We start from the raw sequence: 15,514 nt of genomic DNA, 5'->3' as shown, positions 1-15,514 counted from the left end.
GCCGCCACCTGACAACGGAAGTGACGCACCTCCCCCTCCTCCCCGCCGGAGCCTTAGCCCCGCCCCTCTCCCCCGAGCCCCGCCCCTCTCCCGTGAATACGGTCCCACGGCATTGGGATTGGGCAGTATCTTGACGATGGGCGGGAGCATTCAGGCGAGAGGCCAGATTCAGATTGCGGATTGGTTCAAGGTGGTGGGTCAGGGCTGAGGCTTGTGAAACGATTGGAGGCTGAGACTCTAAAGGGGCGGTGCTTACCGCTTATCTATGTCTGCGGAGAGGCCGGGTCCGAGGCACCGCCCCCGCCCCAACTCCACCGCACCTCGCGTGCCCTACACTCGCCCTACTGGGTTTGGAGAAGTCTCTAGCGGTTGGAAGATCGGCTAGTTGTAGTGTATATATCAGAAAAATGGCTCTTCCTCCATCTCCATTTCTCGGTTTCTGGAGTTCTGTGCGGAGAGCGCGGCAGTTAGACTCAATGACAAGAATTCCTGTAGCAGCGCTCACAATTCATTTCCCTCTGGGCCCCTCGCCTTTGTAGAAACCCCGCTTCAACCTGAAGATTCTGGTTAAAGAGTCTTGACTAGGGAGATTTACAGTGAAGAGTTCCTATTAACAATTCCAGCCACCTAACCTCAGCCCCTCCAGTTGCAGTTTCGGTCCCTTTCTCCTCCTCCTCCAGCAACCACGCCCTCCATGAATCAGCTTCTTGCACCAGATGAGCCCTTTAAAGGGATTGCATCAGGCTGGTGACTCACTGGGGCCCTCTGGGCCTGGCTTCCCTCCCTTGGCATGCAGAAGCAGCTATAAGGGCTCAGTAGCAGCAGCACCAGCGACCATGTCCCCACTCCTTTGTCTCGGTTGTGAGCTAGGATGCTTGCTGCATATGACAGACTCCCAGCTGTCCTTCCAGCTGTCTTCTGGGTCATTCTGCATCCATGTGTGGGCACACGTGTCCAAAGCCTGGCGCACCACTGAGTTTTTCTAGGGTGTGTGGCCAAGCACTTACCTGTATGCACATTTGTCATTTCCACACAGGCGGTGCCAGGACATGAGAGTTGGTGTGAGTGAGTCCGGATGCCTCCTCCGGTGTCCATCTCTTTGTCTCTCTGAATGCCTGGTGCTCAGTGAGCTGATAGGGCTGAATAACAACAGTAATCAAAACAGCTCCCACTGTTGTGTCACACACTGTGTTAAGGATTTTAGAGACATCAAGTTAGGAGTCTGTTTACAGATGAAGAAGGGGGAAGTAACCTATCCAAAGACACACAGCTTATAATGGCAGGGCTGTCATCTGAAACAACTCTGACAGATTCCAAAAAGGTTGGATTTGATTCCTTACTGCGTTTCTTACAAGCTGATTGACTAATGTAAGTTCCTGAACCTTCCCTGGCTGTCAAAATAGGGATAACACTTCGTGAGATCATGGTGAGGATTCAGTGAGTGTAGAAAAAGCTTCTCACAGGCCCTGCAAGTAAGAGTGCTCATACTCACCTCAGTTAAGGAGCTTTGATGAAGTGGATGACAGAAAGTCAGGCACAGAGAAGCCAGGCTCCTGCCTCCCAAGCTCTCCTCTCTGACAAAGGGAAAAGCCTAGGGATGCCGGAAGCCCTGACTCTGACAGGAATGAGTTTTGGGTTTTCCAGAGCTCTAAATTATCAGCTAGATGAATCACTAGGAGCTGACACCACCATCCCCAACCCCAGGAGACTCTCAGCTGATTCAAAATATAGGATTTTAACAAGAAGAGGAGGAGGAAGAGAAAAAGGGGAGAAGAATAGATAATGAATAGAAACTAAAGGTGCCAGCCAGAGAAAACGTAAAACTGTCATCAGGACACCAACTTGAGACTGCTTTGTCACACACACACACACACACACACACACACACACACACACACACACACACACACACACACACACACTGTGACATACTCTCCTGCTGGCTCTGGCTCTCCAACTCTGGGTATACTGGCAGACCGTGCTGCCATAACAAAGTGACGCCTGTCACAACGACATGAGATGGTTGCTTGACAAGGTATAAGCAGGTCTGCCTATCACAGAAGGAGAGGAGGAGATCTTCAATCCTAAAGAGCTTCCTTAGGCTTCTGAAACTTAGCAAATCCTTCTTACTGGATTAGCTAACTTGTGACTTCTCTTTGTGGCCAAGCCCAAGGCCTGGGTATGGCAAATTTTGAGTGCCAGGCCCATGCCCGGCGGCCGGGTACCACCACTAGATGAGCAGGGCACAACTCATCTTACTCTGTCATCAGTGTGATGTCAGGGATACTGGGAAGCAGAATAGTATAGTGCAGTATCATGGAGTTTGAGTCATACAGACCTAAGTTCAAATCCTCAATCTGCTGTTCACTGGCTCTTCAAGCTTCAGCAAGTCACTTAACCTCTCTGGGTCTGTTTGCTCAACTGTACAGTGGGATTATTAATATAAATCTCTAGGGTTGTCGTAATGATGAAGTGAGATGATTCTTTCATTCCACAAAGATTTATGGAGTGCCTGCTATGTGCAGGGCTCTGCGCTGGATGCTGCCGATCCTCTGCCAGAGCACTCGGTGAGACTCAACAAGCAGTAGCTCCTTATGATGACCACCTTGGCATTCTGCCATTAACTTAATCATGAGACCTGAGGAGAGCCTCTTCCTCAACCCCTTGAGGAAACGGCTTGTTTCTGCAACTGTAATATGACAGTTGGACTGGCTCAGTGGTTCCCAACCTTCTCACCTTCAAAGCTTCTTTTAGTATTTTCCCTCCACATAAGCCTCACATTTGGTAACATTTCGTCTCCTGTACAACCTGCATCAAGTCATTTCTCCCTTTTTATCGATTACAGCTTTGTATCATAGCCATTAGAGCTATGGTCAGGCAGAGCAAGCCAGTATGACCACCAGACTGTTGGTATAATTCCAGCCCAGAGCAGAGATCAAGCCAGCTTGGTTACCCTTCAGGTATTATGTTTCTTTGGGTCCTTCTGGAACACTGACAAGAACTCAAGGGACCCCTGCTGCCTTCAGGGATCTTTCAGCCAGGGGTGGATACTCGATACTCACTGAAACTCACTGAACCGGATGTTCTCCTTCAAGTCCCTTCAAGTCCTATGCGGCTGAGAGCTGGAGATACTGTAGCACTTGTATGACCCCAGGGAGATCTGAACTTCAAGCTGCATGCCCACCCAGCTCTCCTTAGAGCCCTGGTAGTCCCCTCCTGGCAATGAGAGAGGGACTCCTGTACTCTTCTCTCCAGTAGCAGGAGGGGAGGGAGGAGATATGCCATACCACTGGAGCTCTCAGAACTCCTGAGAGCTCAGTCATCAACTAGGACTCCCATACTGGTGTATGTGTGGGTTTGAATGAAGGCCACAACACGAGTAGCACAAAACCTAAACTCCAATGGGGTAATGACATTTGAAATATGTTTATCTCTTCCTTGGTGTCCCTCGCTCTTTCCTTTATGCAGATAGTTGGGTTACTCTGCATTCCTTATGTCAGGAAACAAATGATACAACAGAATGCAGAGTTCATCTTTAGCTTCTGAATTCCAAAGGCCTAGCCTTCAGGGAGGAATGGAAAGAATTTCTGAGCAGATACAAATTTAGAAATCTGTGTAACAGGGGGATCCGGTAGACTGACTTGGGAGGGTGATCCCTGAGAATAGAGAAGCTTCTTCTCAGACTGGTAGCTGGAGGGTATCATCTGGGTCTCAGAGATGGAAAGCAGAAAGAGTGGTGCTTCCTTTTCTTGGGGCAGAGCTGGCGGGGGCGGCATCAAGAAGTAACAAAATCCCCTGAAGAAGCAGCCGTGTGCTGCATTTGAGCTAACTAACCCAAGACCCTAGTAATTTGTGCCTGACTGGCCTGGGAAAAGTAGAGCAAAAACCTGAACGCTGAGAAGGGTTTGGGCTACACTTGAGGGAGAGGTCAGGAGGTCTTCTGGTCAGAGAAGGGCAACTCAGCAGCAACCTGAGTGGGCCGATGACAAAATAAGAGAACAAAAGCCTCATGGATCTATATGGCCAGAGCAGATAGATGACAAACGGCCCGAACAAAACGAAGACATCTCAGTGGATGAGAGTGGACTGAATGACCACCAGATCGGACTACCCTTTCCACGCTTTGGCACCTTGAAAGGAAGTGCCCTAGAATTCAGCCAATTCCAAGGAAATGGGGGTAACTTTGAACTGACTGCAGTTAAGTTTCTGATACTGTCTGAGTGAGGTGAAATACAAATTCAGGTGAGTTAGAGAAAATTCAAGTTATATTTCTTACACACCAGAAATTGGAACTAGCTCCACTCCTTACCCATAAGATATTTGTACCATTTGCCCCATTCCTCTCCCATTTCCCCTGTCTCAATAGTCACTATGGTCCTGTTGTTATTGCCTCAAACCTCCAAGCTTCCCTACCTCAGGACCTCCGTACTGGCAGTTTCCTCTGCCTTCCTTTCGCTCTTTAAATCACAGGCTCCTTCTCAGTATAAATTTCACTCCTTCAGACTACATTTTCCAAAACAAAACCACCTCTCTTTTCTCTCAGTGTCTTGTTTATTTTCTTCATGATGTCTATAAATATTTTGTTATTTTGTATATTTTCAGTCTCCTCCTCTAGAATGTCCACTCCCTGAGGGCGGGACCCTTGTTCCTTTATGTTCCTTCAGGAGCTAGCACTGGAACTAGAATTACTTGTGGAATGAATGACCGGTGGCTTCATCAAGCATTAGGGGACTTCTAGCTTGCAATAAATAGGCTGGAGGGCACTGAGCTCCCTCATCCTCTGCCCGGGCACCTTTCCCGGTAATCCAGGACCAGATGCCAAAAGACCTGTAATCTTGGGGTTTGAAGACTTAGCTGTGGTCTACCCAGTCATTGTGCTCTACCCACTGTGTTCTAACCAGTGGCCTAGTTCCTCCCCTTCCCTTCTATCCTCCCAGTACCTTGCCTAGGAATGAAAGCCTCCCCACTTGGGGCCTGGCATATTCCTTACGGAATACGTCTTGAGCCTCTCATGAGCAATCTGAGTTAGCCCTTCTGCTTCCCTCCCTGGCCTGGGGGCTCTCTTTGCTCTGCTGAGGATGTAGAAGCTCCTGGCACACCATTTAAAAGCCTCAGAGCTAGAACTCTCCTTCGCCCCTAGGCCAAATCCCCAGCATAAGCCCCCTAGAAGCTGGAAGCATCTGCAGACACGTGGGAGGTGTATGCGGGGGAGGCTGCTGTGGGGACAGGGTGGCTCTCTCCCCACTTGCGGCGTGGACATTTCTAGTGAGGACTTCCCTTCTGTGCATCCTGTTTTCTCTCATCAGCAGTCACCTTGTGGCGTTGTTTCCCTTAACTCTAGCTGTCGGAGGGGCCTGGAAGCTTGGAGGAGTGTTTTTCTCCCTGCTGGGACCCACTGTTCTCTCCTGAAGGCAAAGTAGAGTCTAAAGCAGCTTCTGAGACCTCTGGGCCATGATGAAATAAATACAGCATCAGGAGCCTCATGGCAAGTGGGTACCTGGTTCTTTAAATGGCAGGCTCCTTCTCAGTTTAAATTTAAATTAATAATGCAGTCCCATGCTCAATTCTGATTCAAGTCTGGGTAAAGGGGGAACCAGGAAAGTGGCACTTCTAGACACATCCCATTTGGTTCTGAGGAGGTGGTCCAAGGACAAGACTTCAACAAAGACTATGCTGGAATGTGAACGCGATGACCTTGGGCTGCTAGTGTCCAAATGAACACTCCTCTCAAATCTCTCTCAAGAAATGGCAGCATCTTAAGGTGAAGGGCCCTTGCCTTATTCACAACTCTGGCGCAGTAGTTCTCAGGCTGGGTTTCATTTTTTTGATATTTGACCCTCTTCCACTAGATTATAAGCTCCTTTACAGAAGGGACTAAATCTTGTCAGTGTGTGCCCAGTAGAACAGGGGTCCCCAACCCCTGGGCTACAGACCATACTGGTCCATGGCCTATTAGGAAATGGGCTGCACAGCAGGAGGTGAGTAGTGGAAAGTGAATGATGCCTCATCTGTATTTGCAGCTGCTCCCCAGCGTTAGCATCATCACCTCAGCTCCACCTCAGATCATCAAGCATTAGATTCTCATAGGAGCACTGGTCCCTGGTGCCAAAATGTTTGGGGACCTCTGCAGTAGAAGGCCTGGCACAAAGCAGCTGCTCTGTGGATGTTTGTTTGATGAAGGCCAACCCTCTGGTTCCAGAGGACAGGGCTGCTTTTACTGAGATGGTAATTTGCCTGTGGCAGGCTGGTGTGGCTGTAAGGCAGCAACAACAGGACTTGGGTTCTAATCCCCAGAATCCCTTCTTCCCTGAGGACCCAATGGCTCTCAGAATTGAAGCCTGATTTTCCTGCTATTGGAGGATTTCCCACACTTGAGGGGAGGACCCAGGATTACTGCAACCTCTCCACCTCAGGAAAAGCAACTGGACTAACAGCCTCCTCAACAGGAAATCTGAACAGAAAAGCCACTTTCTACCTGACCAGACCGAAGGGCTCTCCTCCTACACTTCTTAAACTTTTCTGTGTATTAGTATCATGTGGAAAACTTAGAAAAATAAATGCCCAGGCCAACCTCATGCCAATTAAATCCAAACAGATGAGGATGGGACAGGTGATTCCAATGTGCAAGCAAGTCTGAGACCTGGCACCCTAGACACAGGATGGAAAGCATGAGGCATGGAATTGTGTGTAACCAAGTTTAGTTTTGTGAGAAAACAAACACACAATTGTAAGAGAAATGGGGACACTGAGGGATGGCTGAGGCCCTGCACATTTAATAATCCTCACATGGGAAAGGGTTGAAAACGATTTGACAGATTCCCTAAATTAGTAAATCAGAGATTCAGATGCAAATGATCAAAAGGGGGTATTGTCAGCTATACCCAGGCCACAGATTAAGAGGATTCTGGGCCCAGGGTGAGTCTGGGAGGTGGAACTCTGTGAAAGGCAATTGTGACAGGTGTTGTCTGTCAGACACACACCTGGCCCTGCTCCCTTCCCAGGTTCTGGGCAGGGAAGGATAGCAGGCAGTTGGCTCAGTAGAACTTTGAAGGAACCTGAGTGGGGACCAGGGCTTGCTGAAGGAACAGGCTCATTTGTACTTTTTGGTAGGAAACTCCCGCCGGCCTTGCCCCTTGCTGCCAAAGTTGCGCACCCGATGGATGACCTGCAGCTGCTGCTCAATGGTCTTGGTGATGTTCACGTCATCTGGGATGTGGACGTAACGGACGTTACGGCCTGTTACAAAGAGGTCATCTAGCTCTGCCTGATGTCCCCAACGGTCCGTGTAGGTGACCTTGGCCAAGCGGATGTTCATGAAAGCATCGACGTTGTCTATGCGTCCATGGGCCACGCTCTCATCCCGCAGGTCCACAGTGGTTACCTGGCCCTGGAGGCCTTGTAGCAGGATGATCAGGCTGTTCTCAGAGATGGTCCGCTCCTTCATTGAGTGGCTCACCGCCATTTTCCACACTGCTGGCTGCCTGCGGGAGAAGCACACAGATGGGAGCTGTAGCAGGCTAGGGGGTACAGTTGCCAACTCACCTCTACCACGTTCTAACACAAAATCCCCAGCACAGACTTCTCCAAGTCTGCCCATCTCCCCAATTTCTAAGTCTGTGGTGCACTCTTAGGAGCCAGGTGCTTCATGTACACACCTCATAAAATCCTTACAGCATTTTGCAAGCCAAGGATTACTTATACTCATTTTATAAGTGAAGAAAATATAGCCAAGCCAGGAGAGGTTAAGTCACTTGCCCGAGGTCACACAGTTGACAAGTGGAGGTGCTGGGATTCATATCCATGGCTGCCCTACTCCAAACTCCACACCAGGGGTTCTCGAATCCTCATTGTATGTTAGAATCACCTAGGTGGGTTTTTATCTGGCCATCACACCCCAGAGGTTCCGTTTCATTTGGTCGGGGATGGGGCCCAGGTACCTTCTTTTTCAAAAGCTCCCCAGGTAATTCTAATGTGCACCCAACTTTGAGAACCACTGCTTTAAGGTGTAGTTTATATCCTTGCTACTCCATGGACCAGCAGTTTTAGCATCACTCAGGGATTTGTTAGAAATGAAGAATCTCTGGATTTTAACATGAATCACCAGAGTTTTCAAACATTAATGTGCATCAGAATCACTTGGAGAACTTAAAACACATTGCTGGGCCTCAAGAATGTGCATTTCTAACATGTTCTCAGTTGCTGGTCCTGGGCCCACTGAGAACAACTGGTCTACCTACACGGAGTAGCCACCATATAAGAAGAAATTTAGGTAATTAATTGAAAATAATACACATTTATATGTGCCTATAAAGCACATAAGGTTTGAAGGTAGAGAAATGTAGGTTGGAATCTCCGCTTTACCCACAAACTCTGTAAACTTAGGAACGTTAACTTAATGTCTCTGTACCTATTTCCACAACTATTAAATCATTGGCTAAATAAAGCTAACAGAATCTCATCACGTTGAATGTACTTTCCTTTGCCCTGATTTTATTAGTCTAACTTTGTCTTGCCTATCCCTATTTTCAGGTTCTGAGTGGAAGGTGGTGGAACTTTCTCTAAGACTTCACTCAGAATCTCGACAGGGCTGAGCAGGGTGGCATTAAGCGTGGCAAGCCAGCCCACATCACTGATGAGGTTGCCTGGGAGCTAGGCTGGAAACTTCTAACGACCCCACCAGGCTTCACCAGGGGTTTTTGTGCCCAAGCAGGGGTTTGGGGCTGCACAGCAACTGTAAAAAGGCAGGCCTGGGCTCTAAGACGGGCTCTGCCACTTCCTGGGAGGGAGACTTCGAGCAAGCCACTCAGTTTCTTCTAGCCAGTTAGCGCATCGGGAAAATGGGATGGTGACGAGCCTTTACTCACAGAGCCGTGGGACTGGGCTGGGGTAGATGAGCTATACTCAGCAAATCGGGTAGAAAATACTTCCGCTGCTCCTGCCGTCCTTCGGAGTTCCGGGCGCCCCCGTGCTCCGCCTGCGGGATCCCCGGACCTACCGCCTTGGTTTCTCTCTTTCCGGTACGCGTCGCTGCAGAGGCTAGCGGGCGCCTAGCCGGGCGGCCTCCCTCCGGCGGCGGGATTGACAAGCCGCGACGGGACCGCTCTGTCCTTCCGGAGCATAGAGAGGGCGGGGCGAACCAGAACTACAATCCCCAAAATGCCTCGCGAGCACCGCGACTCGAGCTCTTGCAACTCCCGGCCTACATCACTGCATTCTCTCCTTCGCTGGAATCATTCATTCATTCATTCGACGAATATTCATTGGGCCTTCACCAGGTGTCAGGCGCCGTCCCAGGCTCTGGACATAGCGGTGACCAAAGAGACAAGCTCCCTGGCCTGACGACTCTTAAATCTAATTGGTGGGGGCGGGGGGAGGGTGTCAATAAGTAAACAAGACAATTAAGAGAGTTAAAATAAGGTGATGTGATAGTGGCCTTTTATTGGATGGTCAGGGATGTCCTAATAAGGTGACATCTGAGCTGAGATGAATGACATAAAGCCAACCTTGTGAAAACTAGGAGAGGAGCATTAGAGGAACTAGTTTTTTACAAAAGACCTGGGGAAAATGAGCTTGGCAATTAGGAAAATGGAAAGGTCAGTAAGACTGGGGAGAGTAGCGTTACAAGAGGTGGCAGAGGAAGGCAAGAGCCAGAGCATTTAGGACTTTGTAAGCCAAGGTAAGGAGTTTGAATTTCTCGGTGCAGTTTCTGGAGACAGTGCCTGTGTTCAAATGTGCACCTTGCAAACTATATGACTTTAGACAAATTATCCTTTCAGTTCCTCATCTGTTACTAGAAGTGCAATGATAGGCTATCAAAGGGAGTGGCATGATCTGATTTACATTTTTTAAATGTCACTCTGTATAGCTTTAGAAAAACTATCTTCTCTCAGCCCCAGTTTCCTCATTAGAAGAAAAAAGATGTCTCAGAAAATATGTAAGGTTTGAATGACTTGCATTAATGTATGACAGCACCTGGCACATAGGAGAAACTCTTAAATAAGAGTTAGGCCTATTTGATTCCTTCACTCTCATTCATTTCCATCTCCCACAGGAGACTTCTCTTGTTACCGGTGATCACAGTTGATCTCTTCTTATCCTAAAAATAAAAACTGTCTTTCTCCTCTATGCAAAGTACCTTTGTTTTCCTACCTTTCACAGTCAAACTTCTCAAGAGAGAGCTCTATACCAGTGATTCTCCAACCTCACATCTGTGTGAGGCTAGATTTTCATCTACTTCAACCAGAATGGATTAAATGCAGAAGCAGATATGAGAATCTAGCTGTCTTCTATTATGACAGACAATTAAAGAGATTTGCAAAATATATAAAACAGTGTCACGCTTCTCGCATAATTTTTTCTTTTGGAAAATATAGTTAGCTTGAATATAAAATATGTGATGTTAATGAGTTATTGTTATTTTAAACTGAATTAAGCTTTTTGAGATTTCCAATAATTTTTAAGACTATAAAGGCATTATGAGATCAAAAAGTTTGAGAACTGCTACTCTAGTCTAAGGACTTTCACCTACTCACTCAACTAACTATAATCTGTCTCCTAATCCCAAGATTCTACTAACTTCTCTGGCAAAGATTATTAATGATCTTGTTCTAGTTGCTTTCTTAGAGCTTATTTACATGATCCTCCCATTGCTTGACCATATTGCCCATCCTTCTCGTTTTTCTTTGCTGAGGCACTGTATCATTTGGTTTCACCCATTTCTCTGATGGTTTCTTCTCCATTTCTTGCTCTCTCTCTCCTCCCCACCCCACTTAATTCTCCTGCCCCCTGTGCTTTCTCTGGAGCTATATTCCTAGCTCAGCTGTCTACTGGTCACATCTATCTCCATGCCATCTATTTCTACATGCTGAGTCCCTTGTCTAGGTCTCTGGCCAAGACTGCTCTACAAAGCTCCATTTTCCATCTCTCTGTTACTTAGTCCCATATATCTTATTGGTACTTGAAACTCAGAATGTCAGGTAAAATTCACCAAGTCCTTCTCCAATCAGTTGCTGCTCTGAATTTTTCTATTTCTGTGGTTGCTGCCACTATTTTTCGCTCCCCAAATTGGGCACCTTAAATAAACTTGACAATTTCTATCATTTCTTGATTCCTCCACAGCTGTTATAGTCAATGAGCCCTACAGAGTCTTTGAAGTGTGTCTCCCACCCTTTACTTGCCTCTTTATTCTGGTTGCCACCAACCTAGTTAAGACTCCTTTTCTCTCATTTGGCCATTATAAAAACCATCTTACTGGCCCTTGTCTTTCATGATTCTTTGCCAACAGATTCAAAGTGCATGAGTATGATTTTATCATTTATCTGCTAAGAAAACTTTCAATTAACCAGCAGAATAAAAGTTCCAGTGCTGACAATGACAACTCTCCACGATTTGATTCCAACCTACCTTCTAGCTGGATCTCCTTCAGGTTCTCTACCCAAACTCTCCAATCAGTGTTTCTTAAGGTGTGGTATGGGAACCAGCTGCCTCATTGTTATTTGGAAAGCTTGTTAAACTCAACCCCAGACCTACAGAAGCAGAAGTGAAGACTGGAAATCTGCCCATCTAACAATGCACACAAAAATCTGAGACCCACTGCCCTACTCTCTAGTCAGACTCAGCCCCTCGGCAACCCCAAGACAAGCCCTACACTTTTGTCTCTGCCTTTGCTATCCTGCTCCATCTGCCTTGAGTCCTTGCTCGTTTATCTTTGGATGTTAAATCTAATCCCTTCCTTCCGAAGCTGGGCTCAACTGCTGTACCTTTCTGAAATCTTCACTGATTACCTCAATTGGGAGTGATGTCTCTCCTCTGACCCTATTACTTGCTATATGTTTGCTTGTCGCATGCAGATTCGCCATATTTATATAAATCTTACCTCCTCTATTAGTGTCCTGGCTGTTGCAACAGGGAGAAAGCCTTAGGAGGCCCGAATACTTCACAGTATAAACCACAGTTTTGCGTGAGGAACACTGGTTTTACGAATGCGGACAGAAGGTGATAGGGTTTTCAGTGAAGATGGTGGCAGTGGGAATGGAAAGAATGGGATGAGTGTTAAAGACCCTGAAGACAGTTAATCAGAATCCTTGGAGGCTGATTAAGTCTGTAGTATGGGTAGGAGAAGGAGGAATCAGTGATTTAAATTTTAACTGGGTATCTAGAGAGATGGTAGCCTATTGAAAGGAATAAGAGGGTTGGGGTGGGAAGGGGTGTCATTCCTAGGAAGGGGTGTCATCTCATTTTTTGGCTACTCAGCTGCTGGACTCCTTTCTCCATGTTTGGGGAAATCTGACATTCTATGAGTTTTGGTAGCAGGTGGGATTGTGCTTCCCACAATAGATGATTTAAAGGTCAGATATTGTCTCTGATCCTTGTCAGCTGTGGCATATGACCTAAATTCAGGCATTTTCAGGCTTTAAACCTGGAGTATGTGACACAAACCAGCAGGGACCGTTTGGGCTGCATCCTCATTTCTGCGTCATCTAGCGCCTCATCCTGGAGGTGCTGCTGGTGCTGGAGCCTTTCCTGTGCTGTCTAACCTCCCCTGTTCCTGACCATGGTTTTCCAATCTTCCCAACAACTCTGAGCTGCCTGATCCCCTTTCAATAAATTCCTTCACTACTTAGTAGCCAGAATTGGTTTCAATTTTTTGTGACCAACAACCCAGACCAGTAGAAGGCCCATTCAAATTAAGTTCATTTTGGCAGCCTTGAATTTCTGTTCCCTTTAAATGAGCTCTGTTGTGCTTCTGTTTTCAGTTGTCAGGGGATCACAGAATCCTGAGAGTCAGGGTGATTCCTAGGTCACCTGCTTCAACTTACCACCCAGTACCCAAATCCCCTCTACAGCACCTGCAGATGCTCCCCTAACTGACCACCTCTGGTGACCAGCAACTCACTTCTTTGTCAGGCGACTGACTCCATTATTAGAAAGGTTTTGGTAACTTCTACCCATTACTTCCAGTTCTTTTCAATGGATGACTGTCCTGTTTTGTATTACATTTAATTTAAATTCCTTCATGCCTTTTGAAAGTGAAGTAAATGTACTAAATAAAAATAACCTCAGTGTTACCAACACTGAAGTGTGAGGTGATGTGGAACACCTCAGAGAAAGTGAGCTGTAGCCCAGGTGAGAGGGGAACACAGAGATTTGTGGGTCCGTAGTAATAATTGGAAGTAATAGCTTCTCCGAAAAAAAAAAATGATGCAAATAATTTGCAGAAATATGCAAACTAAGCACTGAGAGGCACATAAAACATTTGGTCAGCAGGGGGGTCTGAGTAAGAGGTAGGATGAGGAGTGAAAAAAGCCAGGGATGAAATAAAGGACATATGGCAAATGACCTGGTCATTTTGACAGTCTTAAAAACGGCTACACCACCACCTGCATCATACAGGGCAAACCTTGACCACTGAGGAAGGGAGGTGTGTGTGTTGGGGGGAAGTGTAGTCGGAAAGTAGTGCGATTAGGGTCACCAGGGTCCAAGGGTGAGAACGTTTTAGGAGGACAAGATATTTGGCAGGGCGAAGGGCCTTCAAAAAGCCAAAGAGAATGGGGAGGAGAAAAGGCTGTTGGACCTAGCAAAGCCAGGCCCTGGAGGCGTGAGAATTGGGATGTATGTGGTGCTAAGAACTATAGGGGTGGAGGAGGGAGGGAAGGGTTGGCAGCAGGGGAGACTGGAGTGCTGGTGAGAGAATGGAGAAAAATGTATGAGCAGCCAGATGAATTAAGACGGAGGGAAGGAGCCCCTGGAGAAGCAGAGGCCAAAGAGGTGGGTGAGGGCGGCTTGGATAGGAGCATTGAGCTGCAACAGACATTTGGATGAATTCTGAGGTGCAGAAAGAAGGCTGGGTGTGATTGAGGGGAGGAAGGGTATAGGTAAAAGATATGCCGAGGTAGAGGGGAGAGATGAGGGGCAGCAGACAAAACAAGTATTCTCAATGGTAACCAATGCTGAGAGGCCTTTAAGATACTCAGAGCACCTGAGTCGCATATCGTTGGTCAACACCATGACTTCCCCTTGAAAACCTGAAAAAACACTGGCCCCAGTGTCTCAAAAGGAAGTCAGGGAATTTCATAAAGAGAAAGGAGGGCAGAGTAATTGGAGGCAAATGTGCACGTCCAGGACTTAGGAGTCCTGGGTTCTGCCCCCAGCTCTTCTTGGGCCGTGTTAATAGTGTGGCCTCACAAGGCTAATGCAATTGGGGGTTCATGTAGTTTTGGGAACAGAGAAGGTAATGTTACTTTTGTTAGTAGAGCACCCCTGGCCAGAAACAAAAAGAATGCACAGAGGGAGGGAGGGAGGGAGAGAGGGAGAGAGGGAGGGAAAGGAGGTGGGGGTGGGGGAAAGAAAAAAGGGGAGGAGGGAGAGAAGGAGGGGGAGAGACAGAGAGTAGGGAGAGGTGTTAAGGTAATCAAATAACCCACAATTAATTTCCATTAGCCCTCGGAATGCATCTAGACATTCTCATTTGAAGACAGGTGAGTTATGATCTGAGAATTTACGCCAGTTGTGAAGGAGCTGTTCCCTGGCCCAATCCCTGTGAACACTTCCTTTAACTCCCTCTATGGTCAGCTGTCCAGGAATTTAGCAGCCAAAGAGAGTTATCCAGGGCAGTACTTAAAGGCAGTAAGGGGTAGGCGAAGGTTGTATTAGTTTTCAGATTTTAATTTAGGTCTTTATAATTAAGTATTGTGATAAATATATTTTCTAAAATTTGTATTTCTTTTTCTGCGGTTTCCTGTGGCTCGAGTTGGTCTCTTTACTGGATGCAAACCAGAGTGACAGTATAGATGGAGTGGATGAGGGAACGGGATCCTGTTTGGATTTGGGGAATCTCCAGAATCTGGTTACCGTGCTGAAGTCTGTTTCTTGCCTACCAGGATCTGGATCTAAGAAAAAAAGTGAGTTTACCTTCAAAAATTGTTACATACTTATGTGACCTATGTGGGATGACTTTCCCCCTTCTTTCCTTCCCTCCTCACTCTCAATTTTTATTTTATCTTTCTTCTGGGAGCCCTTAAAGTACTTTGGTTTCGATGGCTTCTAGAGCTTTGCCTTGCATAATCTGGAGGGCATTCCAACACTGGTAAGAACAAGAGTGCGGCAGTTAGTTGAGATTAGTCGCATAAGAGCTGAAAGAGAGCAGATGTACCCCCAACGCATGGAGTCGGGGTCAGCACGGACGAAAATTCCAATTCTCAGATCCCACCTGGGGTAGGGCCCAGGAAGCTGTAAACTCAACAGCTTACGTGGGCAAAGCCGGCTCTGGGCCAGTGAACTAGTTCTCTTTCTTACCGATGAGGGAATTGAGGCGTGGTGAAGGTAAGTGCCCAAGACACCATGGTGAATTTGAGGCAGGGGTGGGACCAGAACCCTGCGTCCTGACTCTGGCTGTGGCATGGCCTCCCCTTGGAGCTCACGGGGCACTGTTGTGTGACGCTCTCCTACCCCGCGGCCTGGTTTGAAGTGAACGCTCCTGTGTGGTTAGTACTCAGTCCTCACACTTGCCAGAGTA

General features: G+C 47.3%; 2 protein-coding genes across 3 annotated transcripts in view; both read right to left on the bottom strand.

Moving 5' to 3' along the window:
• Positions 1-1,594, bottom strand: part of STK40 (serine/threonine kinase 40) — a 39,294-nt gene extending 37,700 nt beyond the window's left edge. The window contains exons 1-2 of the mRNA XM_025041405.1: positions 1,493-1,594; positions 1,008-1,139 (exon numbers count right to left, since the gene is read on the bottom strand). Of these exons, the coding sequence (XP_024897173.1) occupies positions 1,008-1,095 (88 nt within the window). The 5' untranslated portion in view covers positions 1,096-1,139; positions 1,493-1,594. The remainder of the gene's footprint in view (positions 1-1,007; positions 1,140-1,492) is intronic.
• Positions 1,595-6,685: 5,091 nt separating this feature from the next.
• On the bottom strand, positions 6,686-9,135 carry LSM10 (LSM10, U7 small nuclear RNA associated). Of its 2 annotated transcripts, none has more exons than XM_015598821.2 (2): positions 8,996-9,135; positions 6,686-7,481 (listed from the first exon to the last, which is right to left on the bottom strand). In XM_015598821.2, the coding sequence occupies exon 2, from the start codon at positions 7,460-7,462 to the stop codon at positions 7,091-7,093; it is 372 nt and encodes a 123-aa protein (XP_015454307.1). In that variant the 5' UTR covers positions 7,463-7,481; positions 8,996-9,135; the 3' UTR covers positions 6,686-7,090. The 2 variants fall into 2 exon arrangements, with proteins under 2 accessions (XP_015454307.1, XP_006924298.1); XM_006924236.3 differs by having other exon boundaries at positions 8,865-9,107.
• Between the last annotated feature and the right edge of the window lie 6,379 nt (positions 9,136-15,514).

This window comes from Pteropus alecto, unplaced genomic scaffold (assembly GCF_000325575.1).
Source record: "Pteropus alecto unplaced genomic scaffold, ASM32557v1 scaffold39, whole genome shotgun sequence".
NCBI classification, from domain to species: Eukaryota; Metazoa; Chordata; class Mammalia; order Chiroptera; family Pteropodidae; genus Pteropus; species Pteropus alecto.
This window is presented reverse-complemented; position numbering and strand designations above follow the sequence as displayed.